This window comes from Marmota monax, unplaced genomic scaffold (genome assembly GCF_021218885.2).
Source record: "Marmota monax isolate L192 unplaced genomic scaffold, Marmota_monax_Labrador192_F-V1.1 WCK01_AAM20220418_F8-fsc01056, whole genome shotgun sequence".
NCBI classification, from domain to species: domain Eukaryota; kingdom Metazoa; phylum Chordata; class Mammalia; order Rodentia; family Sciuridae; genus Marmota; species Marmota monax.
Genome location: NW_026694906.1, coordinates 75,179 through 103,107, shown reverse-complemented (window position 1 = coordinate 103,107; position 27,929 = coordinate 75,179). Strand labels below are relative to the sequence as shown.

Sequence of the window (27,929 nt, the reverse complement as noted above, 5' to 3'; positions counted from 1 at the left end):
CGGAGTTTGTCACTCCGCCCAGACAGGTTTGTGAGGCCCAGGAGAGCCTCGTAGTTCTGCAGCCCGTCCCTCTGCGTGTCCAGGAGACCCACAAGGGGCCGCACCACCTCATAGACCTGTGGGGAGAGGTTGCGGATCAGGTGGGGCAAGGGCCACATCTCCCTCCATTCTCTGCATTTGTAGGTGGCCAGCCTTAAATTTCCAAAGCACTTCCCTGTGTTGTCGGACCTCATCTGCACAATGATCCTCAGAGGCAGGAATGTTGCCTTTACTTTGCAACATTTCTGAGGGGTCAGTCCTGAATGTCACAGGCACAGCCAGGCCAGGCATCCAGGTGAATCATCACCCACCCTGAGACAGCACCAGGTCTCTCTCCCAGGCTGGGGTGATGAGAGCAGGGGAGACTCCTCCCTCTGCCCCACCCCACTCATCCCAAATACCCACCCGCTCGCCAGGGAAGGCGATGTCCGGGTTAGAGACAGCCGCGATCTTGGCCAGAGCGTGGGCCGCCTTCACCTTGCCCACATCCGTGCCCTCCAAAGCCAGCGGGATCAGGGCCTGCAAGAAAGGGCACAGTCACCTAGGCCACAGATCCAGAGCCCTCTCCCATCTTTCCACCCCAGCTGCTGTCTGTCTGTCTCTCCGTGAACCATCAGAGGTTCACGGAGACTCTGCGACATAATCAGCCCTTGAGCATCATGGAAAACAACTACTCAGCCATAGATTCATTCCCCTGGGTCCCAATCATCAAGGTCTTCAACCCCACTTCTGCCCACCCATCCACAGGTTCCTTCAATTTTTGGAGAAATAATAAATGGATTCCTTACTTTCTGTCTAAGCCACACCTAATCATAACAGCAGACACTTATTGAGCACCAACTGTGAGCTTTGCATGTATTTTATGTAATCCTGGTGACATTCTGAAATGTGAGTGTGTGGGTCCTGCCTCCATTTTACAGAGGAAGAAATTGTGGCTCAGTGAGAGTAAGCATCTGCCCCAGGTTACACAGCAAGACTCAACTCTCGTCTACAGGAAAGTCCACAGTCTCCATCTTTGTACCAGGCTTCCTTCCAATAGCAAGGAAGATAAAGACATTCCCGAGTACATCCATGGCACCAGCCAATCAAGCAGATATTGGTTTGGGGCCATGAGCCCAGACAGTGCAAATAACTGAGTTGCCATATTCAAGGAGGTTGGGTTGGGTTGGGTTAGGGATACAGGATTCTTGGGCCAGGTTAGGGGTACATGAGCACACCCACACAAGTACGCACGAACACACACACACAAACACACGCACAGTTTGTGTGCTCCTGTGAAGCAGATCACCTTCTAGGAAAGCAAAGACTTTATCCTGACCCATTACCTTGCCACCACCTTGAGCCACAATGGTGCCTCGGTCCTTTGGGTTGTCACACAGCGCCAGGAACACCCTGCAGGGCCAAGGATAAAGGAGAGCATTTGAACTGCCAGCAGCCTCTCCCATCGCAGACCAGCAGCCAGAGCCCAGGAAGCCCCAGGGTGAACAGGGAAAGCCCGGAGAGTGCACCCCGTGTGCTCCTGCCCCACAATGCACGATGAGCCACCTTGGGAAGACGCTGTGATGATGTTAAGTGGCACGGAAGAAAGTGAGGCCAAGCAAGGCTGCAAAGAGCCACCCCACTCCTGCTTATGGGCACTGCCAGGGGCTCCTTGGTGCCCCTCGCCACCCAAGAGAAACTCCACCTCCACGGTCTCCTAATTCCCTGTGAGCAAGATTCCCTCCTGGGCTTCCATGCTCTAGAGGAATCTCCTCTGTCCTTGGTGTCTCTGCAGATGCTGTTTCCAGGCCTGAAGCCTTTCCCTCCTCCACATTAGAGTGGCTCCTTTTCTTCCATCAGGGCTCAGCTGTCACCTCCACCAGGCCTTCCTGGCTGCCGAGCCCTGGCCCTCCAGTCTGGCTGCTTGGGTGCCATTGTTCATGTCCCCACCCGCTGTGTCTCCCCACAGGGCACCTGTTGCACTGGACCTGATCATGCCCAGTAGGCTGCACTTTGTGCCTTTGATCTCTGGGAACAAGGCAACCAGAATGAACACCTTCTGACACAAGCTTCCACCTGTCACATCTGCCCCATCATGTCATTTTCATTGTTGGTCCCCTTCAGTCTCTAGGACACCCAGTGGCTCACTCAGTCCCTCATGTAGGCCCCCACCATTTCCATCTCCCTGTCCAGCCTCCTGCCCTCCAGTCCCCTCGGGCCCAGCCCCTGGCCCCCTGCAGTGGCACCTGGCCAGCAGCTCCTTGGTCTGGTCAGTGAGGATGGCACTGTCTGCTCTCACCATGCAGGAGAGAGCGGAGATGACACCTGCCTTCAGGAGCCTCTTCACCCGCATGTCCACAAAGTCCTTCTTGTCCTGAGGGATGGGAGAGTTGGCAATGGAGAAGGGGCCTGGGCACCAGGCAGATCTGTACTGGAACTTCAGATGGTACGTTTCTGACTTCTTAGGGTAGGCTCACTAATGGCCCTCCCAGATGACCACAGCCCAATCCCTAGAACCTGAGAATGTGTAACCTCACATGTCAAAAGGGACTTTGCCAAGATGATCAAGTGAACTGGGGAAGGGGAGATAATCCTGGATAATGTAGGTAGGCCCCAAATAATCATGATGCAACCACAGCACAGTAAGCTCAGGGTTAATACTAGGAGGTGTGAAAACAGAAAGGTTAAAATGATTCAAGGTCCCAACCAAAGAATGTAGGTGGCCTCTAGAAGTTGAAAAAGTCAAGGAATAAGATTCTCCCCTAGAGACTCCAGAAGGAGCCAACCCTGCAGACCCCTGGACGTCAGCCCAGGGGGACAGATGCTCTGACTTCCGGCCTCCAGAGCTGTAAGATAACAAATGTGGTTTTCAGGCCACTGTGTTTGCAGCGAGGTGTTAGAGAAGCAAAAGGAAGTAACGCACTTCTCTAGGTTCCCTTTGCCGAAACAACGACCATCAGGTAAGAAGTTCTTCTCTGCTTTGCCCAACCTACTCCCAGCACAGAGCCTGCCGAGCTGATGCTGTAAGAAAATCAACATCAAAGACTCAACTCTTTCTCAGAGGAGTGAAGTGAAAAGGGGATGATCCCAAGCACTAGATGACACATACAGTGACTTTCTTGCAAAAGGTTGGCTTTCCATTGGGGGACGGGGAGGGGGATATAGACAGGAGTAAATGGGGACAGCAGGTGAAGCTGACAGCCATGGAGTGGGCTTTGATGGAAACCCAAAGTCAACCCCAGGTTGGTCCTTGGAATGGGGATTGGCGGGGAAGAGATGAACATCATGTGACACCTCTAGGCACAGGGGACCTTCACAGCAGCAGAACACGCTGTGCACCCTTGCCTGGGTGAAGTGCACCTGCAACTTTTAAAAACAGTTCAGAGAATGGGAGGCCATGTGCAAAATACACAAAGTATCTTGTTCTCAAGTCTCTTATATAGAATGGCATAATATTGTCATGTAACCAACCCACATCACACCATATGCTTTAATTTTTCTTGGTGTGTTACAATTATACAGAACAGTGGGATTCACTGTGACACATTCATACATGCGCATGGCATAATGTGGTCAATTTAGTTCCCTAGAACCTTCCTTTTCCCTCCCTTCCTTCTTCCTCCTGGTCCCCTTCTTCCTCTTACTAGTCTCCCTTCTATTTTCATGAGATCCCCCCCTTTTCCTCCTTTTTTTTTCTCTCTCTACTTTCCACAAATGAAAGAAAACATATGACCTTTGACAAAATAAGTTTGACTTATTTTGATTAACATAGTGCTCTCAAGTTCCATCCATTTTCCTGTAATTGACATGATTTTGTTCTTCTTTATGGCTGAAGATACTCCTTTGCATGTATATACATTTTCTTTATCCATTCATCTGTTGACAGACACCTACGCTGGGTCCATAACTTGGCTACTGTGAATCGTGTTGCTATAAACCTGGGTATGCCTGTATCCCAAGAGTATGGTTTCACTGGGTCATATGGTAGTCCCATTCCTAGATTTTTAAGGAACATCATACTGATCTCCACAGTGATTGTACTCATTTACAATCACACACAGTGTGAGTGTTCCTTTCCCCTGAACAAATTATCTTTCCAAAATCAGACAACATGATAACTACATTCTGATTATAACTATAGGAAGAAAAAAAATCCCACTATTATGTATATGTATATCGTGCCAATAAAAATTTAAATAGAGTTTAATTTAAAAAAAAAGAAAAAAGATGCACAGAAAAACCACAGTTTTATCTGGTGGGTAGCACAACATACTAAAATGCCAACGGTGGTCATAGGGACACATTATGAGCAGTGGTTATTTTCTCTATTGCACACTTTTGTTGGTTTTGTAGTGGCACCTCCTCCTCCACAAAAATAGAATCTTACCGAAGCTTCTCCAGAAATCTTCACCATAATTGATTTTAAGACTATAAGCAAAGGAGTCTCTACAAAAAAAAAGTTCAATGTAGTTAAACTTCCTATTTTCCTGTTGCTGTATTATACTTGGCCACTGCCCAGGAAGAAATCAGCACTCCAGGTGCTGAATGCCCTTTTACTTGTTTTTCATAAATATGTATCCAGTGTAGTAGTTTGTAGAAGTGTGTTTGCAAAGTGTGATTTAAAAAAAAAAAAAAGACAAATTCTTTATCAAGGCCTCTGGCCTTGAGCTGAGTTCACAGAGATGTCTACGTTTTTGAAATAAGAGAAGTTACCAATTGGGCTCCATGGTAACAGCTGGCAGGGGGAGGAAAGAAAGGGGAGAAGAAGTTCTCCCCTTCTCAGGTGTTGTCCTTGAAGGATTAACTTGCCCAGAACAGTGAAAGAAAAAGCTGCTTTTATGTGAACTTATGCAGTCTGTGAATTTCTGAGCCCGTTCACCTACATTCTGGTTATAAAATTCTAAAACTACCTGAACTCGGGGGTTCAGGGAATGAATTGATTACAGCAAAAGCTGTGCCCTCTGAACCTGGCTGCAGCCAAATAAAACTGTTTCCTGCTATCTTCCTACAACAGTCTTGCAACCTAGGATTATCACCTTGATCATTTAAAAAATCTAAATTATGTTATTGGCTGGGAATATTTCTGTATGTATTTATATGCAAATAACATGTAAATCATATTCTTGTATTAGGCTCCCAAGGAGATTTGTGACACCTGGGCTCATGCTGACCCCATCCCTCCTCTCATTATTCATAAACACCCATCCCCAAATCCAGATATCCCAGAAAATCAAATCTTTATAAGTCTTGGAAGTATGATATAAAGCTGTCTCATATCTATGAAATCAACAACATAAAATCAATCCCCAGGACCTTCCCTTGCCCTCCCCTCCTCCTTCCTCGGGGCCCCCTTCCTCTCCTTACTTGTCTCTCTCCTATTTTCATGAGGTCCCACCTACTTTTCCCCTTTTAGTCCTCTCTAGATTCCACATATGAAAACCATGTTCATCCAGGCTCTGTGTCAAATTAAACTCTAAAACTTGTTTTTTCTCCCAAGACAGAAAACAAAGGAAAAGCATGAGCGCCATCTGGTGGAGAAACTTACCATTATCATCCTCAGTTGATCAGTATTTTATCCCAAATCCTCCCAAACACATTCCACACAGCTGCCTGCACGCAGGGTTTTCCCATTCCACCTGTTTGGGAGGTCTGGGGGCACAGTCCCCCCTCCAGGGGCATCCTGTACCCACCTTGGGGTGCTCCTCAGGCACGTGCTGCTTGGAGAACTTGGCCAGCTGCACCAGCTCGGGGATGACCTCCTTGACATCATAGCTGTTGGTGCAGTTCACCAGTGTGGTGGCCACTGAGTACAGAATGGTCTTGTCACTGGTCTGCAGACACCGGGTTAGGGGGGAAGGCAGAAAGGAACTTTGGAACCGAACTCTGCTTCCAAGACAGCTCCCTGACATGGTGAGCAAATTGGCTTGGAAGGAGTGTGGCTGGTGGGGCTCGGCTTGGAGAAGTACAGGTGGCACAGGAGGGGAACCGGCTCTGCTCTTAGAGGGTGGCAGAAATGTCTCCTGAACCCCCAGCAGCACCACAACAGTAGGCCAGTGGCTTCTCACCCAGCACCTTGCTTGGTGCCTTTCAAAAGCCCAGCGCACTCACATCCCACTACCTGGAGTGGGCACTTGGGTGGGAGCTGGAGCTCTGCTCTGGCTCTACTGGAAATCCTTCCCGCACTTCCAGAGGGAGTGAAGCACTGCCCCAACGCCCTCGGGACCTCCTCACTCATGGCCATGGGCAAATATGCCATCTTCCCTCTGCCTGGAAGGCACGTGGATTCACTTTCAGCCAGGTAAGATGAGGGACAGAAAGAGGGAAATGGCCCACCAGATTTACAGGAGGGCTGGAAGACCCTGAATCCGGTAGACCTTCCCCAACGTTGGAGGTCAGGGCCACACTTGCCTTCGCCAGCTCAAACATGGCCTGCAGAGCCGGGATGTCCTGGACAAAGTCGTCCTTCACATCAGCATCCAGGGTGAGGTAGGCCAGGCCCTCCACCGCCCAGCGCCGGGTGCGGGTGTCTATGGCTGCATTGCACAGCCACCTGGAAGTGGGGAGGGAGAGCTGCTGGGGAAGGTGACAGGGCTCCAGTAAAGAGTGAAGCGACCTCAGGGTGGTGGAGAGCAGGTGAGGGGCCTTTCCCCACCCACCGGAGTGCAGCCCAGAGGGCCCTACACAGAAGCCCATGAGGAGGGGCTGGAAATGACCCTCTTACTTGCGACACTGCTTGGCCAGCTTCTCTGTGGATCCTTCAGCAAACTGCCTGAGACCATAGTCTGTGCCCCCTGCAGAGCCGAGCTTGCAGAGGCCCTGTGGAGGTGCAGACACATGCAGGATCAGGGACATGGTTTGGGGACAGGCCTTGCTCTAATAAGTCCCTGTGGCCAGAAAACCTCACAGGTAGTTTGAAAAATCCACATGAGAGGATGGTAACCATGTGCAACTGCAGTGGGCAGCCTAGTTAGGGCACAGAAAACTGCAGGAAAGTCATGTCATATGAGGGACCAATTCAAATGTGCAAAATGTAACCCAGGAAAAATTAAACTCTTGTAGGAAAAAAAATCTTCCATATAAAGAAAGTCACTACATCACAGGCAAAGATCAGTTTAAAAAAAATTGATGTGAATAAGAAATTACTCCAATTTTTTGTGTAATTGTTCACAAGATAAAGAAGAGACCCATGGAAGTAATTTCAGTAAAATGAAAATGGAAGAAAGGAAACAGGCTTAACTGCCACACACACGCTGGTTGAGGAAACTGGCTTTTTAGCGTTCATTCTGAAAATGATTTCTGGACAAAACTCATAAGGAAAACATGGCCAGGGTTAAATGCAGGGCCTGCCATTCTGAATCTCTGTCCCCATGTCACTTTGCTCTGCAGGTGCCCATAGGGGTGCTCTGCATTCTCCTCTAGAATGGAGAGACCCCTCGTTCCTCCTGGGGTGCTCGATGCTCAGCACGGTGGCTGGTCTTGGGCAGGTGGTGCCCAGCCTACTCACCACCAGTGTGCGGATCTTGATCTTCTCATTCTTGGTGGTCTTGTAGATGCTTTTGAGCAATGACACACCATTGGTGATGATGAAGGTGGCGCGGCTGAGCTTGGTGGAGGCGTGGATGAGGGCCTCCACGGCCACCAGCTGGTCAGCCTCGCGCTCTGAGCCACACAGCGCCACCATCATCTCCATGACGCCTTTCATTCCCAGTAGCTGATTGCCCAGGTCAAAGGGCCCCTGCAGGATCCCAGACACTGTCTGAATGGCATTCACATTCTTGTCCATGTCCTGGGGGTCAAACTTGCCCCTAAAACAGAGGGTGAGGATTGTCAAGATAACAGGTCCAAGAGGATGGAAAGAGTGAGATGTGGATGCAGAAAGATTTGGATTTGCATCCTGATTCTACAGCTCATGTGCTGTGTGACATCGGGCAATTCGCTGAACCTCTCGAGCTTCCAATTCTTGATCTGAAAACTGAGGATAGTAGTAGTTGTACTAAGGAAGCTGCACTGGGTAGACGGAGGCATCAGGCTGCAATGCAATCACCACAAAGCCTCAGCCAGGGAAGACTCTGGAGTTGGGACAACCAGCAAAATGACTTTAACCTGGTGTGAGGGACAAGTCAGCAGATGCTGGCTGCCCTGGAAAGGATGAGACAGTCCTCAGCTGAGGCAGGTCCTACAGACAAGCAAAAGCTGTGGCCTCCAGCCCAGAGTCCACAGCACAGCACAGCATCTGGAGGGACAGATGGCACCCACGGCCACAGGGGCCAGAGGACCTAGCAAGGTGCCCGTGCACTGGATGGCTTGGCATCACATCTCAGCCCCTTCCTCTGTCAAGTGAGGGGGTGGAACTCAACTTGGGATCTCATGGGAGGCTCTGGAGTGAGCGGGAAAAGCTGAAGCTCTGTAGGAAAAGCCAAGGTCACCGTGAGGAGCTCTAAGAGAACCAAAGTCGGGGTTCAGCAGAAGCCGTAGGAGAGATCAGGGGCTGGCAGATCCAGGGGGTAGAGAAGCATTTTTGTATTTTAAAGGGTTTTTTTTTTAATAGATAGGGCTGGGGTTGTGGCTCAGAGAGATAGAGTGTTCACCTAGCAAGCGTGAGGCACCACATAAAATTAAAATAAAAATATTGTGTCCACCTATAATTAAAGAATAAATTTTAAAAAATAGATAATCCAGGCATGGGGGTGAGTGCCTATAATCCCAGCTACTTGGGAGGCTGAGGACGGAAGTTCAAGACCAGCCTCAGGGACTTAGCTGTATGGAAATTAAAAAAAATAAATAAAAACAGGCTGGAAATATAGACTAATGGTAGAGCTCCCCCGGGTTTCATCTCCAGTGCTACAAAAATAATAATAGTAATAATAATATTTTTAAAAATAATTAAAAAGAGAAATATATGTCTGTTCTTCTCTGGTCATTTACAGAAACAGTTTGCAGACCCTGGGAAGAGAGAAAGGAGAAGCACAGTAAAGGCAGCGTCTTCGCCACCTGAGCCTCACCTGGCTCAGTCCTGGCTTCCTGACCACACCCCCATGACTGAGCCACAGGTATGTCCCAGAAATCTGAGCAGTTTAACCAGGAAAATCACTACAACAGTTCAAAGGTCACATGGCAGTAGGAGGAGGAGGGAGAGGACACATAAGGACAGACAGAGACCCAGATAGAGCATCTGAGATGAGGGAGCAGCAGGGAGAAGACCCAGCACACTCAGCTTCAGAGGGCCCGACCTGTCTCTAAAGCCACCCATTCTTAAAGTCTCCCCAGAGCCGGCCTCCCGCCTAACAGCCCATGGGTGTTCCTCCCAACCACAGGAGACTGAGGTGGGTTTAAAATATGCCCAGTGTTTTTTGTTTTCAGTGCTGAGGATTGAACCCAAGGCCTCATGCGTACTAGGTAGGCCGCCCTACCATGGAGCCACGTCCCCAACCCGTTTCCAGAAATATACAGACACCCCTCCCTTCCAAAGGTGGAATGTAATTCTCTTCCCTTAACCCATCTTGTGGCATTGTCCCAGATGTAGAATACCTATAAAAACTTTAATATAGTATATAATATCATTATGCAATATATAATAATAATACTATAATGTCACAATTATTATATTTATTAATATAATCTAGATATAGGCTCTACATAATGATTTCCACCTATTTCAATTCACCTGTATCAATTTTGTGGCAAGATTTGCAGAATCGACAACCTGGGACTGAATCTGGGTCAAGGCCAGATTGAGCACTTGCTCCTAATGACTAGAACGTGCGAGTGATGGTGTGCAGCTGCTGAGGCTGGTGTGTGAGAGACACTGCCCTCCTCCCTGCTCTACCCTGGATCATCACTCAGGGAAGCAGCTGCCATGGTGAGGACTCTTCAGCCTGTGGAGAAGTCCACATGGGGAGGAACTGAGGCCTCCCACCAACAGCCAGCACCAGCATGCCAATCAGGTGAGTGCGCCATCTTGGAAGTCCAGTCAAGCCTTTGGATGGCTGCAGCCCAGGCCAACTTAGGATTGTAACTTCAAGAGAGATCCTGAGCCAGAACCACCCACCCAGGAGACTCACGTGATATACTCCTCACAGATCTTTCGGAAATGATCGCGCTCCGGATCACATCGCAGGTCATCGTAGAGCTTGTTAATGAGGATGGAGGCCAGCATGCGGGTGTTGTCGGTCAGGGGCAGGCAGGAGGGCAGATCTGGAACCTGCCCCACTACCTTCAGAATCTTCCTCAGGCCTGCAGGGGGACAGGGGCAAGAGTGAGATTCCTGCTGGGCTCTGTCCTCAGGAACATACCCCTGACTAAGCAATGTCCTGTCTCTAGCTTCGCTCCAACCCTGCCTTTAGACAGGAGAGCCTAGGGCACCGGAGTGGAGACAAGAGACCCAGGTCCTCCACCTGGCTCTGCCCCTACCTTGAGTGATCCACCATTCTCTGTGGGCCTCCATTTTCACCTTTTCAAAATCATGATGAGTTGATCTCAGAGGACTCTACCAGTGCTAACATTCCGTGAGTAGACACGCAGTCTTCCTCACATACTATTTTATCTTCTCTTTTCTCTAGGCCACAGTTTCTTAAATTGTGAAAATGGACATAATACTACCTACCTTATAGAGCTTGAGGACTCAATAAGAAAATAATAAGCAGAAATAGCCAGGTGCCCATCTGAGACATAATTGTCACTCAATAAAGTCCATTATATATTTAGGCAATACTGTATTTCTTCTTATTATTATCTTTGGGTGGAGATTTTTTTTTTTTTTGTACCAGGGATTGAACTTAAAAGTACTCAACCACTGAGCCACATCCCCAGCCCTATTTTGTATTTTATTTAGAGACAGGGTCTCACTGAGTTGCTTAGTACCTCACTGTTGCTGAAGCTGGCTTGGAACTCGTGACACCCCTGTCTCAGCCTCCCAAGCTGCTGGAAATACAGGTGTGCATCACTGTGCCCACCTGGGTAGAGATTCTTAAGTGACTTCCTCCATCAGACTAGTTTAATAGTCACGTAGTTGTGGAATAAGTGAAGGATTAAATGTGTACCTTTAGGTCCTGCCTTCAAAGCAGTATGGAAAGCAACATACAACACCGAAGGAAGATATGATACTGGGTGGTTACACCACGGATGGGACAATTAGCTTCAAGAAGACTTGCAAGTTAGTTTGAGCATCTGCTGTGTGCCAAGGTGTGCCTGATTTTATCCTAACTGAAACCTCCTGGTTAGGAATCATTATTCTGATCTTTCAGAGCAGAAAGTCAAGACTTAGAGAATCCAAGGCAGTCACCCAAAATCATGGCAAGAGATGTAGAGGGGATGCTCTCCCCATGAGCTCTGATGTCAAACAGTATCCCCGCCTTTGACCGCTAGGCTATGCTGCCTCTGAGACAACAGACAGCTTGATCCCAGGGTCAGGCTTTAGAGGTGGCTGGGAGTTGGCCAGCCCTTGGGTGGTACATGGATGTGGAAAGAACACACAGGGTAAATATGGGAAGTATGAAACTCTGAGTGTTAAGAAGGAATTTTAAACACTTAGCTGCAATTTTGTGCTCTGTGTATTTTATCACTTTAAGGAAAACTTCAGTGTCCTCTCTATTACTCCTCTTAGTTCTTCACATCTGATGTGAGCTGGGTGTCCTACAACTCAGTTCAACTCGGACACTTTCTACCTGGGGTTAACACTGACCCAGAGGCTGAGGGCTCAGGCCTACGATCTGCCTCTACTTCAGATGCTGTTCCAGGTTTCCCACAACTTCTGTGCAAACTGGCTACAAATAACTTAGTCCCCTCCCTAAGTTCTAAAACTTACTAGAAGAGCTCACAGAAATCAGGAAAATAATTTGCCTACTATATTTTCAGCTTTATTATGAAAGCTGCAATCAGGAAGAGCCAAATGGAAGACACACACAGGGGGAGGTCTGGGGAAGGGGTGTGGCACCCCCCAGCCCTCTCCAGGGGCACTACCCTCCCAGCACCTCCAAGTCTTCGCCAAGCTGGAAGCTCTCAGAACCCTTCAGTTAGAGCCTTTTATATGGGGGCTCCATGATGTAGACATGATCAATCAAGTCACTGGTCATTAGTGATTAACTCCACCTCTGGCCCTCTCCCCTCACCTCGCAGAGGTCAGAGGTGGGATAGGAGTTGAGGGATGGGACAGAAAGTCCCAAGCCTCTAATCACACAGTTGGCTCCCCTGGCAACCTGCGCTCCTTGTCCTGAGTCTATCCAGATCTCAAGCCACTAGCCATCTCATTAGCACAAGAGGACACTTATCACTTTGAAGATTCCAACTGGTTTAGGAAACAGGTGCAGATGCCTGTTTATTTATTTATACCTGTTTATTTATGACATATATTTATTATGTCACAACCAAACACAAAAAAGTGCTTGGCAGGACTGAAAGGGGCCCAAAGAAGCAACCCAGCCTGGCTCCCAAAGACACCTGCTCCACTTCCCATCACCTCCCCAATCTCATCTCCTGGCTTCCATCCTGCCTGGGCCTTGAGCACCTCATTCCTCTTCTATTAGAACCCCAGACACCTCTTTGACAGTCTTCACCCCTCCCCTGGCCAAGAGCTCACTTCAGGTTTGATCTAAGGGAAGCTTTGCTCTGCCCCAGTTTGCATTACACATGGAGCTCAACGCTGCAGCTTTGAATTAGTGTATCAGAATTTTTAAATCCACTGTATTGTAACCCGAGTGCTATTCATTCTGGTGCTCTTCAACAAAAGAACAGAATAAAAAACATTGCTCCCCACCTTGTCCCACCCTGTAGACCATGTGGTTGACCCTAGATCCCAGTGCAGAGAGAAGTGACTGCTGATGTCCCACTTAAATATATGCAGAGAAGACCAGAACTGGGGGAAAATAGCATAGAGGGCCAGCCTCAAGCACTACAGCGACTTGTGATCTGTAAGGTCTAAGCAACTGCATGTGCACTTCACTGAGATCTATGAAAATCAAACAAGAGAAGTGAAATATTGAAAGATAAATTTCACCCCCAGAGAGGTTGACTTGAACCTTTTAGAACCAGGCATACTCTCTATGTCATATAACCCATGAGAGAATGAGAGCAGGTTAGAAAGCCACAGATATGATTCCTGAGCAATTAAAGAAGCCGGTTAAGGGGAGAGGTGAACCTGGATCTGATGAATTTAGTCACCATCTGCTAGAAAACCTCTCCTGCTTTCTGCTGCCTGCCAAGTGCCCTGGTGTCCACCCAAAAGGCCATGTGAGCCCCAGACCCTCCCATCTCCTCACCATTGTCCACCACATAGATGGTGCGGGAGTTGTCATGAATGGCGAGGTCCTTCCTGGGAACATTCTTATTGAGCAGGTTCAGCGCCTGGTCCCTGCCCTGGCCAGACACCTTCTTACTGACCAGCATGTCAAGCAAGTGACTGGTGATCTGCTTCAGGTCCTTTTTGGTGTCTGAGGAACAAGAGGATAGAGGTCAATAGCAAGGAGTAGAATGTCTCAGATCAAATCAGGAATGGTAGAAGCTTCTAGAAGGACTCTGGAAATATGAAATCCACTGCTTCCTGGATGTGTGAATGTCCTAGGAGACTATAATGTTGTCTATATCACACCCCCAAAAAATAAAGAAATCCCTCATCAACACCCCCAGGGTTCTTAGCCACTCTGAACATTGTTTTCCACAACAGCCCTTAAGTAGCTCGGGTTCTTAGAGAGTTCTTCACTTCCTGGCAACGACTGGCAGAGATCCAGGGACACTGTATGTAGTTGTTAATAAAGTGATTTAATAAAATGCTTTCTAGAAAGGAAATTTATATTCCTTACAGACTTTAGACTCCCCCCTCCCATACTCAGATGTCCTGGGAGCCTGAATTCCAGCCACAGCCTGTGATACCAGGACTTCCCTGCCCACTGTGGACGTTAAAAGGCAAATGCCAAGCCAGGCATGGTGGTGCACACCTGTAATCCCAGTGACTTGAGAGGCTGAGGCAGGAGGATCCCAAGTTCAAGGCCAACCTCAGCAACTTAGCAAGGCCCAAGTAATTTAGTGAGATCTTATCTTAAAAAATAAAAAGGGGACTGGGGATGTGGCTCAAGTGGTATCGTGCTCGCCTAGTATGCGAGAGGCACTGGGTTCGATTCTCAGCACTACATAAAAATAAAATAAAGATATTGTGTCCACCTGAAACTAAAAAAATAAATATAAAAAAATAAGATAAAAATAAAAAGGGCTGTAATGTAGATCAGTGGTAGCTTTACCTGAGTTTAAATCCCAATTCAAAAAAAAAAAGGAATTTTAAATGGTATGCGATATTAATATAATACTAAAGGAAGATAAAATCATGAAACTATACAAAGCAGAATTCCAATTTTGTTAAATAGATATTTATAAGAATTTTTATATTCTTTATATATAGAAACAGGACAGACACACACGGTGATGATAATAGTGGTTACTGAATGAGTAACAGGTATTTTTTTCTCATCCTTACATATTTCTATATTTCCCCAAGTTTCTCTAATAAGCCTCTTTTAAATTGGGATAAAATATACATAACATAAAACTTACTATTTTAAGTGTACTCTTCAGTAGTCATATTTGTATGTGTGTGTGTATATGTGTGTGTGTGTGTGTGTGTGTGTGTGTGTGGTGCTGGGGATCGAACCCAGGGCCTTGTGCATATGAGGCAAGAATTCTACCAACTGAGCTATATCCCCAGCCCACTCCAGTGCCATCTTTTATATTCACATTGTTGGGCAAACGCCATTATTCATCCACAGAAAGTTTTTCACCTGACAAAACTGAAACTTTTATATTCATTAAACTCCTTGTTGCCCCTTCCCCAGTCCCTCCAACCAACTTTCTACTTCCAGTCTCTATGAATTTGACTCCAGTACATCCTGTAACTGGATTCACATGGTATTTGTCCTTTTGCAACTGGCTTATTTCAATTAGTATAATGCCTTCATGGTTCCTCTGTGTTGTAGCATGTCACAACTGACTTCCTTGTTAAGGTTGAATAATATTCCATGGCATGTGTATGTCATATTTTGCTTCCCTAGTCATCCACAATAGAGATTTTTTTTTAATGAGACTAGAAATTGAACCCTGGGATGCTCTACCACTGAGCCTAATCCCCAGCCCTTTCTATTCTTTATTTTAAGAAAGAGATCTTACTAAATTGCTGAAGCTGGTCTCAAACTTGCAATTCTCCTGCCTCCACCTCCCGAGTTGCTGGGATTACAGGTGTGCACCATCATGCCCTGTTGACACTTGTGTATTTTCCACCTTTTTGGTTACTGTAAATACTGTTGTTGTGCCTCTCATGCTTTTTATAATCAGAAAACACATATAAAAATAAAACCAGGGCCAAGCAACTTAGTAAGATCTCATCTTAAAAAATAAAAAGGGCGTGGAGGCAGATCTGTGATCCCAGCCATTCAAGATGCTGAGGCAGGAGAATTGCAAGTTCAAGGCCAGCCTCATCAATGTAACAAGGCCTTAATTAATCAACTAAGAGAGATCCTGTCTCAAATTAAAAAATGAAAAGGGCTGTGGATGTAGATCAGCGGTGAAGTGCCCTGGTTCAATTCCCAGTACCGATAAATAAATAGATAAATTAATAAATAACCAGGCCACCTCCACACACAGGAAATGCCCAGTCTGGTGCCTGACTGTCCCTTTGAAATCACTTAGACCAAAGAAAACATCTCCTACCTAGAACCAGGGCCTCTTCCTTCCCTCGATGCTCCCGCTTGTCCTCCCCAGACAGGGAGTCAATGATGGCCTGCAGCAGGTTGCAGACGGCCAGAGCCATCTCCTCGTTCTCCACAGACATGAGGCCACAGATCCGGTCTATGCCAACTGCATGCAGAATCGCCGTGGCCTAGACCCCCAGCAAGAACCACAGTCAGCAGCACCATCTGTCCTTCCCGGTTACCATGCACATGACGGGGTGGGTAAGATCCACTCCCATCCCACTCCATGCCCTAGGGAAATGAGCACTGGCAGCCATGCTTTCATGAGACTCACAGCCTGGGAAACCTCTTTCCAGAGGTTAAGAAGGGCACCCCCCAAAACAGCAGGCCCATATCACACAGGGATATAGAGCCCTTGCAACACAGCAAGACATATTGAGATGTGGTGTGAGTGTAAAATACACATTGGGTTCAAAGACAGTATTAAAAATCTGAACTAGCCTACCCTTGCCTTCAGCTCCTTCCTTTGAATCACTCCTGATACCTTTGTTTTATGAAACCCTTTTCCAGCTCAATCAGAAAAGGCCTGAAACAGTCTTTTGAAACAGGGACCATAAAACCAAGGTTGGCGGACAGGAAAATGCTCTAGACTTTTCATCAGGTTCCCTTTATGCCAGTCATAGCCCTGGGCATGTGTCACCCTCCATGTCCCTGTACTGGCAGCCATCTGCCCTGGGCACACCAGTCCCAGAGTCCTCACCCTCGCTCGGTGGCCACTGCACATGCCTGACAGAGTCCGCACTGCAGCCAGCACCAGCTCAGGCCTCTTAGTGTCCAGGAGCTGCAGCAGCAGGGCCACTCCATTGTTCTGGAAGATCCGCTCAGCCCCTGCGTCCTCCCTGCCCAGCACAATGAGGTTGTTGGCAGCCTGAGGGAAGGAACAGACAGGGAGGGTCAAGAGGGAGGGATGATTGCTGAAGCTTTGTTCAGGGACCAAGTACAGGGCCTGGTGCCAGCAGTGGGTCTCAGAACATTGTATTCTCTTATAATCCTGCTCCTGGAAACACAACCCCAAAACAAAAGTCCAAAGAAGTCAGGGTAGGTTGTGGCTCAGTGGTAGAACGCTTGCCTAGCATGTGTGAGGCACTGGGTTCGGTTCTCAGCACTGCATATAAGTAAATGAATAAAATAAAGGTCATCAACATCTAAAAAAAAAAAAAGAAGAAGAAGAAGAAGTCAAGGTAACCTGCATAAACACCAACTTGATGAAATATATTGCAGCCATTAAAGTTATAGATAAGTTTTGGGAATATAGCTCAGTGGTCGAGCTATATTGGCATGCACAAGGCCCTGGCTATGATGCCCAGCTCTAGAAGAGGAGGGACCCACAAAATGAAAACAAAAACCTAGCTGGGCATGGTTACGCATGCCTGTCATCCCAGTGAATCAGGAGGCAGAGGCAGGAGGATTTTGGCTTCAAAGTCAGCCTCAGCATCTCAGAGAAGCTCTAAGCAACTTAGCAAGACCCTGTATCTAAATAAAATATTTTTTTAAAAAAGGGGCTGGGAGTGTGGTTCAGGGGTTAAGAACCCTTAGGTTCAATCCCTGATTAAACAAACAAACAAACAAACAAAAAACAGGAAACAGGAACCAAAGCAAGAAAAACACTTAGTAAAATTATAGATAAAAAAGATTCCAAGGGCTGGGATTGTAGCTCAGTGGCAGAGCACTTGGCTGGCATGTGTGGGGCACTGGGTTTGGTCCTCAGCACCACATCAAAAATAAATAAATAAAAATGGGGGTATTGTATCCATATGCAATTAAATATATATATATACACACACATATATTTTTTTAAAAAAGCCTCCAAGCTGGAGGTGGTGATGCACACGTGTAATCCCAGTTACTCAAGAGGCCAAAGAGGATCACAAATTCAAGGCCAGCTTGCACAGCTTAAAGAGACCCCCTCTCCAATAAAATAAAAAGATCCACAGATGTAACTCAGTGGTAGAGAACCCCTGAGTTCAATCTCCAATACAGGGGGGAAAAAAGATATTTGCATATCATGTGGATATTCTGACTATAAAAATAACATCTCCCACCCCCAGGCACTGTCTATCAAGTTCTTGAATGTAGAACACTCAAATGTTCAATTTCCTTTTTCCAAAGGAGGAATAGAAGGAAACATGAAAAAAATACTGCACCACATTTGGTTAAAATGTATCAGTACTTTTTTTTATTTTTATTTTTAGATGTTGATGAAACTTTATTTTATTCATTTATTTATATGTGGTGCTGAGAATTGAACCCAGAGCCTCCCACGTGCTAGGCAAGTGCTCTACCACAGAGCCACAACCCTCCGTACCAGTACATATTTTAATGTTTCAGAATGACTTTCAATATTTCTAAATGAAATAAAATATTATTTGAACTTCTCATTGTTTCTCAGTTCTGAAATTACAGTGAAGCAAGTGAGGCATTACCTTTGGATGCAAAATTTAAAGAGGCACCCCAAAGCTAGTAATCCAGGTAAATAATAGGTTGTGCAATGTTCTTGAAAATCAAAATCAATGCCAAAAAAAAAAAAAAAAACTCTGATGAATAAAATATCAGAATCTTAAAGACAGGATCTGACCCTGCTGCATGACTCTCCATACTGATTCACTCTAATTAAGGCACTGTTTTCTAACGTGCTTGACTTTGGGCTAATTTCCCCCCACGTTCTTCAAGGACCAGCGCCCTCACTCCTTTACTCCTGAACAGCCTTTAAGTGCAGAGATCCTGAGAAACCCAGCAGCCTGAGCCGCGGGTCCGAGAGCGCCCTCTGCTGACTGACTGGCGCCGCCTGTCACTCACCTTTTCCAGCTTATCAGCATCACTGTTTTGGTCCAAGAGGATCTCAAACATGTTCTGTACCCTGGAGTCTGTGGAGAATTGAACGCGGAGCTGAAGAGAGAGGAGGTATTTATGAGGGAGGCAGAATTGGGTCACATTATTTCGATCTATTCTTCTCAGTAAATATTAAAATTTTATTCTGGAAATAAGCCAATCCCCAAAAACCAAAGGCCAAATGTTTTCTCTGATATGCTGGTGCTAATTCAGAATAAAGGAACGGGGTGGGGAGGTGCGGGGAAGAACAAATATTCTGAATTAGACAAAGGGGAATGAAGGGAATGGAGGGGGAATGGGAAAAGGAAAGATAGTGGAATGAATCGGACATTACTATCCTATGCGCATATATGATCACATGACCAATGTAATTCTACATCATGTACAACCAGAAGAATGAGAAGCTATACTCCATATATGTAGGTCAAAATACATTTTACTATCCTGCGTAACTAATAAGAACAAATTTAAAAAATTTATTCTGGGCCCTTGGCACATTCATTTATTCATCCAACAAAAGTTAACTGAATAACAACTGTGTGCCAGGCACTGTTCTAGAAGTTGGGGATAGAATGATGAACAAAGTTAAGTCTTTGCCCCTTGATGCTCACAATCTATTTCCATTCCTTAGCCCATTTGGTCATCATAATAGTCTTGGAAGAGAAGGAAACATCAGCCCAACTTTAGAATAAACAATTCCCTTAGACATTTAAATGCTAAGTGATCATAGTTTTTTTCTTTTTTAAAGCTTCCATCTAGAGTTTAGAAGACCCTTGTTCTAGCCCTGGCTGTCTTGTGTCCTCAGACAGCATCACAATACGCACACGTAGGTGCTCCTGCTCAACAGTCCTGTGGAGCCTGCCGGTGCCCCTTGCTGTCTCCAGCTCAAAGCATGGAGGTACGGCTGGCTCTGTCCTGAGGTCCTGCTTCCCTCGCACCCCAGGTTTGAGGGAAGAGGTAAGGGCTACCTTCTCCTGGATGCTGGTGTTGAGCCTCCTCAGCGTCTCCTGGAAGTTCTGGTTTCGTGGCTCAAGGGTGGCACAGCGCTGCACATCCTTGAAGGCCTGGTCCAACTTTCCCAGGTGCTCTAGTGCCTGGCATCGCCGATACAGAGCCTTGATGTCTGAGGAGTTGATGTCGATGGCTAGAGAGGGGAGAGGGCAGAGTCTCAGGGCGCCAGGCTGCGGACCACCTCTTCCACCCCAGCCCTAACTGCAGAATCCTGTCTTCCTTGGAGATTATCCACCCATGTGGACTATCTGTCCCATACCATCTTTTTGTTAGGGAGACAGTAAGATCCACAGAGTCTTAAGACTGGAAGAGAGCTTAAGAGTCATCTCATTCAGGTCCTGATGCAACAGGCTCCTCGGGGTTCATCTGATTGGCAGTTGCATATCTCCTGCAACTGGGAGCTCCCTCCTTCTCAAGATAGCCAGGCAGCTCTGTTAGAGAACCCTTCCCTCTTCCTACCCAAAATGTACTCACTTTAACTTTGTCCTTTTATCCTAAGTCTGGCTCTGGAACCACTGAGATGAAATCCAACACTGGTTCCTTGTGACAACCTTTAGGTATTTGAAGGCAGCCTATCTGTCCACCTGGGAGTTGCCTTCCTGGGGCTAAATATTGCTGCTTCCTTCAATTGTTTCCGGTTGGTTCCCTCTTTCCCTTTGTGCGTGTGTGAATGTATGTCTGTGTGAGTGTATTACTGGAGATTGAATCCAGGGGTGCTCCACCCCTGAGCTACACCCCCAGATCTTTTATTGTTTTCTTCTCTTTCTTTCTTTCTTTTTTTTGATACCAGGGAATGAACTCAGGGCACTCAACCACTGAGCCACACCCCCAGCCCTGTTTTGAATCTTATTTAGAGACAGGGTCTCCCTGAGTTGCTTAGCACCTCACCGTTGCTGAGGCTGGCTTTGAACTCGTAATCCTCTTGCCTCGGCCTCCCAAGCAGACGTGCGCAACCATGCCTGACTAGTTCTATCACTTCTGAACTCACTCTAGACTATCACTGTTTCTTCAAGGAAAAAAAAAGAAAAAGAAAAAACTGTAACCAAATCAAAACCCAGTACAGACCGGGCTGAGAGAGGCAGAGTCAGGGGTAGGGGGACTCACCTCTTGAGGCATCTGAAGCTGCTTGGACGTAGCTCTCCTGAGAAATGGGGGAGGGGAAGGAGACAATTGATGGGGGCCCAAAACAAAGACCACCAGAGAGTGTCCTGACAGAGACAGAAGGGAAGTTTTGCTCGGCAGCCCCAGGCATGGGGAAAGTGGACGGGCTTTGGCATCAGGCAAACTCGAATTTGAATCTGAGCTCTTTGACCACCTGGGAGAGCTAGGACAAATTCATGAAGCCCCCTGAGCCCTGAGTTTCATGTCTGCAACGTGGAGACGATAGCAACAGCTACCTCAGAGGGCTGTTCTCAAGTCGCCATGAAATTGCATCTGAAAAGCCCCTGGCGTTAGGCTGATAGTGAATTGGGTGAAAGTCTCTCTCCAGAGAATTGGGTTGGGCAGTTAGAGGCACCCTTCTCCACCCCACGGTGTCCGGGTGAGATGGCCAATTCCTATCAGGAAAGGGACTATCTCCCAGCCCTGCCTCTCAGCCCCAAGACCCCCCAGCCCAGCTCCCACCCCAGACTCTGCACAGACCATCTTCAGGCCACAGGCTGCCCGATTCCGATAGAGCGTGGCCAGCAGCGACTTGTCCTTGGTCAGCTTCAGGGCCTGGCTGTAGCTCTTCGTCGCCGCCTTGTAGTCCTGGCTCTGGAAGTGCCGGTTCCCCTCCTCCTTCAGCTGTGCCGCTTCCACCTCGGCCATCTGTCTGGACAGGGGCAGCTCTATCTGGTCAGCCCCTCACTCCAGACCCAGGCCAGGGCTCTTGGCCTGAGGTCCAGGGCCCCAGGTCACCACCAGGGTGGAGGGCGGGCATTCTGCATGGAAGGGACCTACCCGAGCAGCCCCAAAATAATCACCCCTGAAGGACATTATAACATTTGCTCAGAGCCTGACCCCTTGAGAGGGTATCTGAGTCCCGGTGCCTCTCAGCCCAGTTGGGTGAAGCCAAGTGCTAAAGGCCTACACCATCATCTGCCAGCAGGCCTGAGGGTTCCCAGCACCCTCTCCCTAGAGTCTCCCGGGCAGCTCACCCTCTCAGCAGGTCGCTTGCTCCTGGGATGCTGCTCTGGAGTTCTGCCCACCTCGGCCAACAGCCTCGGTCTGCCCCTCCCAGCCCTGACCCAGGAGACTTTATCACTCCAGCCAGTGGCTCGAGACCATATTTGGACACAGGGGCAGGTGTCCCTGGAGTCTGTCATTGATACTCAGGGTCCTCCCCCTCCCTGGACTGGACAGTCATGACCACGTGGAGGTGCTGACTGTCCTCTGCCCCTTGAGCACCAGGCTCAGGGGCAGTCCTGGGAGCCTCAGACACTCGTACCACAAAGAGCGAGAGAAAGATCCAGAAGGGACGGGAACCCCCCAGCAGACCCCCTCCCCAGGCACAGCCGTAATGCCCCATCTCCACCTCCTTCCCAGATAAACAACCTCCCCCTCTCCACCACCGCCATTGCTATTTTGGGAGCAGAGTGACAGCTGAGGGGCTGATGGACGTGGACACAGAGCAGCTGCCCAGGTCCCTGACCAACTGGAGACTTCCAGAAATGCCTTTCTGGCGGGAGGGGGAGGACAGACTGGAGGAAAGTTCCTTTTCCTCTTCCACTTGTACTTATTGCAGCACCTCCACCTGGCTCTCCTGCGTTCGCCTGTTGAAATGTCCTTGCTTTGCAGAAAGAGGAGCCTGACCTACCAGCCAGGTGTAGTGTGCGTGGGTGGCTGTTTGGGTGTGAATGTTTTCTACCCGTCCCTCCACTATGTCCTGGGAACACATTCAGCCCACCTCTCTGGTCAGATTGGGAGCTCCCTGAGGGCTCTGTTTCTTCCCCATCAGACTGAAATCAAGGGCCAGGGGTGGGTCAGAATGCAAATTCCCTGAGACCAAGAACTATGACTCCCTCAGCCCAGGTCACAGGGAACCCTCCCAGGACAAGAGGAGGCTCCTCAGCAGAAGCAGGCTTCTGGGAATAAGCTGCATCCACCACCGCAGAGGGGGAGATCCTGGGGCGCAACTGTTATTCCTTCACTCGGGAAGGGCTGCCAAGGCAAATTTACTTAGATGTTCCCACTTGGACTGAGAATCTTTCTGCCCTCCAAAGCCCCCAAACTGGGGCTGAGTGCTCGCTTCTGGAGGGAAAGGACAGCAGCTCAAAAAGATTGCAAACACCCCACCCAACCAGAGAGACAGGCAGAGTCACATTCTCTGCATGGGAGAATGGCATTGTATGCCAGGCTGTGTTCTCGCACCCCTATTCCACCCCCACCTCCCATATATTTTCCAACTTGCCCAAAAGACACTGAAGAAAAAGGGTAGGTAGAGTCACCCAATTCAGATCCTGCTCCTCATCCTGTGACCTTGGACACTTAGACACAGCTAAGTGTGCCTTGGACAGGATCTACTTCCCTGCTAAACCCCAATCCATAGTTGATTTTATTTTATTATTATTATTTATTTGTTTGTTTGTTTGTTTATTTATTTATTTATTTTGGTGGTGGTGGGAATCAAACCCAGGGCCTTGTGCATTCGAGGCAAGCACTCTACCAACGAGCTATGTCCCCAGGCTCTGATTTTGGTTTTGTCCTTGGTTTTGTTTTTGTTGTGATAAGGAGTCTCACTGTGTTGCTCAGGTTGGCTTTGAACTCCTGGGCTCCAGTGATCCTCCTGCCTCAGCCTCCCAAGTAGAGGTGTGTGCCACTGTGCCCGCCTTCACATGTATTTGCTGAATGAACGAATGAATGAATGGATGGATGAATCCCCTGCCTCCTTGTTATCCTAAACCCTGGATCCCCTTTGTGGGGCAAACAATGAGGTAATACGATAGGGAGCTTGCCATTAGCAGAGAACTTTGGTTTTATGATTTTAGGGCTAAGGAACCCTAAATTCAAATCCTGATCAGTAATTTATTCTACAAGCATTTCCTATGTGCCAGGAACTGTGAAAGGTAAGGGAAGCAGAGAACACTCACAAGGCAAGGATTTGTTCCACTTATTCACTTACATATTCCCAGTGTATATAACAATTTGTGGAACATAGTAAGTGCTCAGTGGTATTTATTAAATTAATTAATGAAGTAATTCCATGGAACTGTGATTTCTTTCCATTTATTTATTTATTGGTACTGGGGATTAACCCAGGGGTACTCTACCACTAAACATCCCTAGCCTTTTTAATTTTTCATTTTATTTTGAGACAGGGTCTTGCTAAATTGCTGAGGCTGGCCTCAAACTTGTGATCCTTCTGCCTCAGCCTCCTGAGTTGTTAGGAGGATCCCACCATGTCCAGCTAGATCTGTGATTTCTAAATGTGAGGAATACTAAGATGTTTTCAAAATGCAAAACAGGCCAGGTTTGGTGGCTCACACCTATAATCCCAGCGGCTTAGGAGGATGAGGTAGGAGGATCACAAGTTCAAAGCCAGCCTCAGCAACTTAGCAAGGCTCTGAGCAACTTAGCAAGACCCTGTTTTAAAATAAAACATTAAAAGGGCTGGGGATGCGGCTCAGTGGTTAAGCACCCAAAGCCTGGTACCAAATAAATAAATAAAATAAAAATGCAAAACAAGGAACTATGATGTTGTTTCAGAGAAGGTTTTCCTGAATAAGTGATAAATTAGTTTAATGCATGTAGAGTTTTAAGAGCAAGGTCTGGCAGAGAATACTTGCTCAATACAATTGCTGGATGGATAAATGAATGAATATTTAAGGCCAGACCTGAAGAATGAGGAACTGTCTCAGCAGCCTGTATTAGTCTGCTCAGATGGCTATAACAGAATACCACCATCTGGGAGGCCCAAACAGCAGACATTGATTTTCTCACAGCTCTGGGCTTGAGAAGCCTAAGATCAAGGTGCCATCTGGGTCGGACTCTGGTGAGGCCTCTCTCCTCTGCTTCTTGGGCTCCTTAGTGCTTCCGTGTCCTCAGAATGAGGTATAGTTGGAGAGGTGGAGAGACCAGGGATGGGGGGCAGAGTGCATGTTCTGGACTCCCTTCTTTTTCTTATAAAGGCACCAGTTCAATCAGACTCGGGCCCTGCCCTTATGACCTCACTTAAACTTTATTTCCTCCCTAGAGGGCGTATGTTTTTTGACACATGCATTTCAAAGAACACAATTCTGTCCATAATATTCCCAGACAGGAAAAATGAAAACCTGCAAGTACAAGAGCACTAATGCAGGAAGAGCCATGCCTTGGACAAGTTCAGAAACAAGACAGAAGGCTCTGATCTTAGAGAGGGGTGGCTGAGACAGTGAGGCTGTGTGGGCCATAAGGAGTGTGGTTCATTCTCGCATGTAAGGGGAACATTGAAAGGTTTTGGATGAAAAGTCAGTAATAGAGCAGTTTTTGGTTTGAAAGATGGCCCTGGCTGCAGCAGGAAGGGGATAGAGAAGGGCAGGCAGGTCCAGAGGCTGTGGTGGTAGTCCACACAGGAAGCAATAGTCAGCAGTGGTGGATTCCTATAATCCCAGCAGCTCAGAAGAATGAGACAGCAGGATCGAAGGTTCAATGCCAGCCTCAGCAACTTAGAGAGAACCTGAGCAAATCAGCAAGACCCTGTCTATAAATAAACTATAGCAACAGGCTGGGCTATGGGTAGGGGTAAAGTGTTCAGGGGTTCCATCCTCAGTACCAAAAAAAGAAAGAGAAGTGAAGGTGTGTTACTCAGTGTGGCAGGGTGGCTGGAGGGAATAATGTTGTGAGGCAGAAGTGACTTAGGAGTTTGAGACTGCCAGAGGGGTCATGGACAGGAGAGAAGCTGGAGAAGATCCCAAGTGACCAATAAGAGAGTTCGTGTTCATTACTCTTTGCTTGGGCTCCTCATCAGAAATGTGAGAGGAAAGGGCTGTTGTGAAGATTAAATGAGTCAAGTATATAAAGCACTTTGAACAATGCCTGACACAGTGCTATCATTACTATTATTATTATTGCTGTACAACGCTGGTAACTGCAGATGGTTTGCGCCCCCACCCCACCCCCAATTCTTTACAGTGCTGGAGATCAAACTCAGGGCCTCATGGTGTGCGAGGCAGGTCACTCCACCACTGAGCTACATCCCAGCCCTTTTTATTTTTTATTTCGAGTCTGGATCTAGCTAAGTGCCCAAGGCTAGCCCCAAACTGTCATCCTCCTGCCTCAGCCTTTCAAGTAGTTGGAATTATAGGTTTGCACCATCATGTCCAGCTGAGATTATTTGCTTTTGTGCTCATCAAATATTAATTGACTCCACCCATTTTTAAAAAGAATAATAGTTTCTGACTCCGTAAGCCACCCCTGCCAGGTGCGCTGACTGGAACTCAGCCCACTCAGTCTCTGCCGTTTTCTGTCTCTGTTCTTTGGAGGTATGTCTCTAACTTCCCAACTCCTCGGTTTGCTCATTTATAAAATAGGGCAAGAATCCCTGTCGCGAAGAGTCTAAAAAGGATGACTATACCCAGGAAGGCACCGCGGGGACAAATATGGAAAGGCTGTTGATCAGAGGAAGTCCAGAGTCCCGGCTAGGGACGGCCCGACTCTTCTCCTCCGAACCCCAGAGGGCGCTGTGGCCGTCGGCGGCCACGCGCGGCACGGCGGCGGCGCTCTGTCCCTGCCGGAATCTTTCTCCTCCACGTGGGGACGCAGGATGGCGGCCGCAGTGGTGGTGGGTGTGCTCAGATGGGGCGGGGGCTCCGTGGCTCGGCGCCGGGCGGGGTCCCCGAGGCCGGTGGGAGGCAAAGCCGGGGCCAGCGATCGGGCTGCGAAGCTCACCGACACCCCGCTTGTTCGCGCAGGACGAGACGGCGGCGCCCGACGTGCAGCGGCTGCTAGTGCAGTTCCAGGATGAGGGCGGGCAGCTGCTGGGCTCCCCGTTCGACGTGCCCGTGGACATCACTCCCGACAAGCTGCAGCTGGTGTGCAACGCGCTGCTGGCGCAGGTGAGCGGCCCGGCTTCTCCTCCCCAGGGTGGGCCCAGTGGAGGACCAGGAGATCGAGGATCTGGGGTTCAGGGGCCCCTCCGCTAACCAACAGTGGGTGGCCTGCCTTGCGGAGTCCCCACCCGCCTCCCAGTGAGGGCAGAAGGTGGGATCCGTGTGAAAGCGCTTTACCCCCTTTTCACATCGTGTTCACCTGCGCAGAGGCCGCATTTTGAACGCGTTGGGTGCCAAATCTCCTTGATTCCATGTCACAGTCCCTTAAGAAGGGACATATTAATATCCTCAGGTGATAGATATGGAATTGGAATGCAAGTCTGACAGACTCAAAACCAGTGTTCTTAACCTTTCAATCAGTGTTTATGAAGTGCTGCTCTCTGCTGGGGAGGGGTAGTGCCTAAAAATGCAGCTCTTGGCCCCTACCCCACTTACTAAACCAGAGCAGGCAAACAGTCCGCATTTTAAATCCGCTTTTCAGATGCTTCTTACACAGGTATAGACTAGTGGGATGGTTTGGAAGATACCAAATAATGCTATGTGGTGACCCTAACCCTGAATCTTGCTGTTCTTTTTGCAGAACACCAGATAACCTGAATTAGTCATTAGCAATAGGACATTGAACTAATTATTTAGTTCCTCTGAGCCTATTTTTTTAATCCATCAAGTGGGGATAGTAATGTCTGTTTCCCAGGGTAGTTGTGATATGCAGATGATGTGAATGTCCTAAGATTGCTCTTCAAGGATTAAAACATCCTGCCATATGGGGACTGATAGGGGTATCCCAAGCAGAGTGGCTGTAAAGAAGGCAACCTTACCTCCCACCGCTCACTGGGGAGTGTCCAGGGCAGAGGTGGACCCTGTATGTCCTGCATAGTAGAGTTGCCCTTCACCATTGTTTTGCAGGAGGATCCCCTGCCCCTGGCTTTCTTTGTCCATGATGCTGAAATCACCTCCTCGCTGGGGAAGACACTGGAGTCCCAGGCAGTCGAGACAGAGAAAATCCTAGACATCATCTACCAGCCACAGGCCATCTTCAGGGTCCGAGCCGTGACCCGCTGCACCAGCTCCTTGGAGGGCCACAGTGAAGCAGTCATTTCTGTGGCCTTTAGCCCCACAGGAAAGTAAGGATAGCTGTAGAATTGTGGTTGGGGTCTGGGGATGCCGTCTCTAACTGGGGTGGGGAGAGTGCCCCAGAGTTAAGATTGATGTTGCCTACCATAGACTTGAGCTGTGCACCCAGTTTGCAAGAAAGGGACTTCCCTATTGAGGTCTGTTTTCCAAGGGCTAAGGATACCTGCCTTGGAAGAGTCTTTCATGGACTTGATGTCAGAGC

General features: G+C 48.0%; 2 protein-coding genes and 1 long non-coding RNA gene across 10 annotated transcripts in view; 2 read left to right on the top strand and 1 right to left on the bottom strand.

Annotated features, from left to right (window-relative positions):
- On the bottom strand, positions 1-21,937 carry LOC124080945 (protein unc-45 homolog B; the record flags this gene model as incomplete). 2 transcript variants are annotated; one of them, XM_046427019.2, is given in 17 exon segments in its annotated part: positions 1-116; positions 445-558; positions 1,365-1,431; positions 2,265-2,392; positions 5,709-5,849; positions 6,427-6,568; positions 6,740-6,834; positions 7,523-7,823; positions 10,080-10,251; positions 13,272-13,442; positions 15,706-15,874; positions 16,447-16,614; positions 18,543-18,632; positions 19,544-19,719; positions 20,691-20,727; positions 21,228-21,395; positions 21,725-21,937. In XM_046427019.2, coding segments are annotated over 17 exon segments (2,423 nt in total), but the record flags the coding sequence as incomplete, so codon positions are not given.
- On the top strand, positions 5,049-10,700 carry LOC124080950 (uncharacterized). The gene is made up of 3 exons (XR_006847912.2): positions 5,049-6,316; positions 8,946-9,068; positions 9,704-10,700. It is a non-coding gene; the product is annotated as an uncharacterized LOC124080950 (long non-coding RNA).
- Positions 21,938-22,197: 260 nt separating the features above from the next.
- Positions 22,198-27,929, top strand: part of Nle1 (notchless homolog 1) — a 58,066-nt gene continuing 52,334 nt past the window's right edge. For 5 of the 7 annotated variants that reach the window (XR_009225183.1, XR_009225181.1, XR_009225180.1 and 2 more), the window contains exons 1-4: positions 22,202-22,390; positions 26,075-26,325; positions 26,456-26,599; positions 27,500-27,717. Coding sequence is in view for 2 of the 7 variants with exons in the window: in XM_046427021.2 (XP_046282977.1) it covers positions 26,308-26,325; positions 26,456-26,599; positions 27,500-27,717 (380 nt within the window). In the remaining 5 variants the exon portion in view is untranslated. Of the gene's footprint in view, positions 22,391-26,074; positions 26,326-26,455; positions 26,600-27,499; positions 27,718-27,929 lie in introns of all 7 variants that reach the window. The other 2 variants (XR_009225184.1, XM_046427024.2) reach the window with 2 other exon arrangements.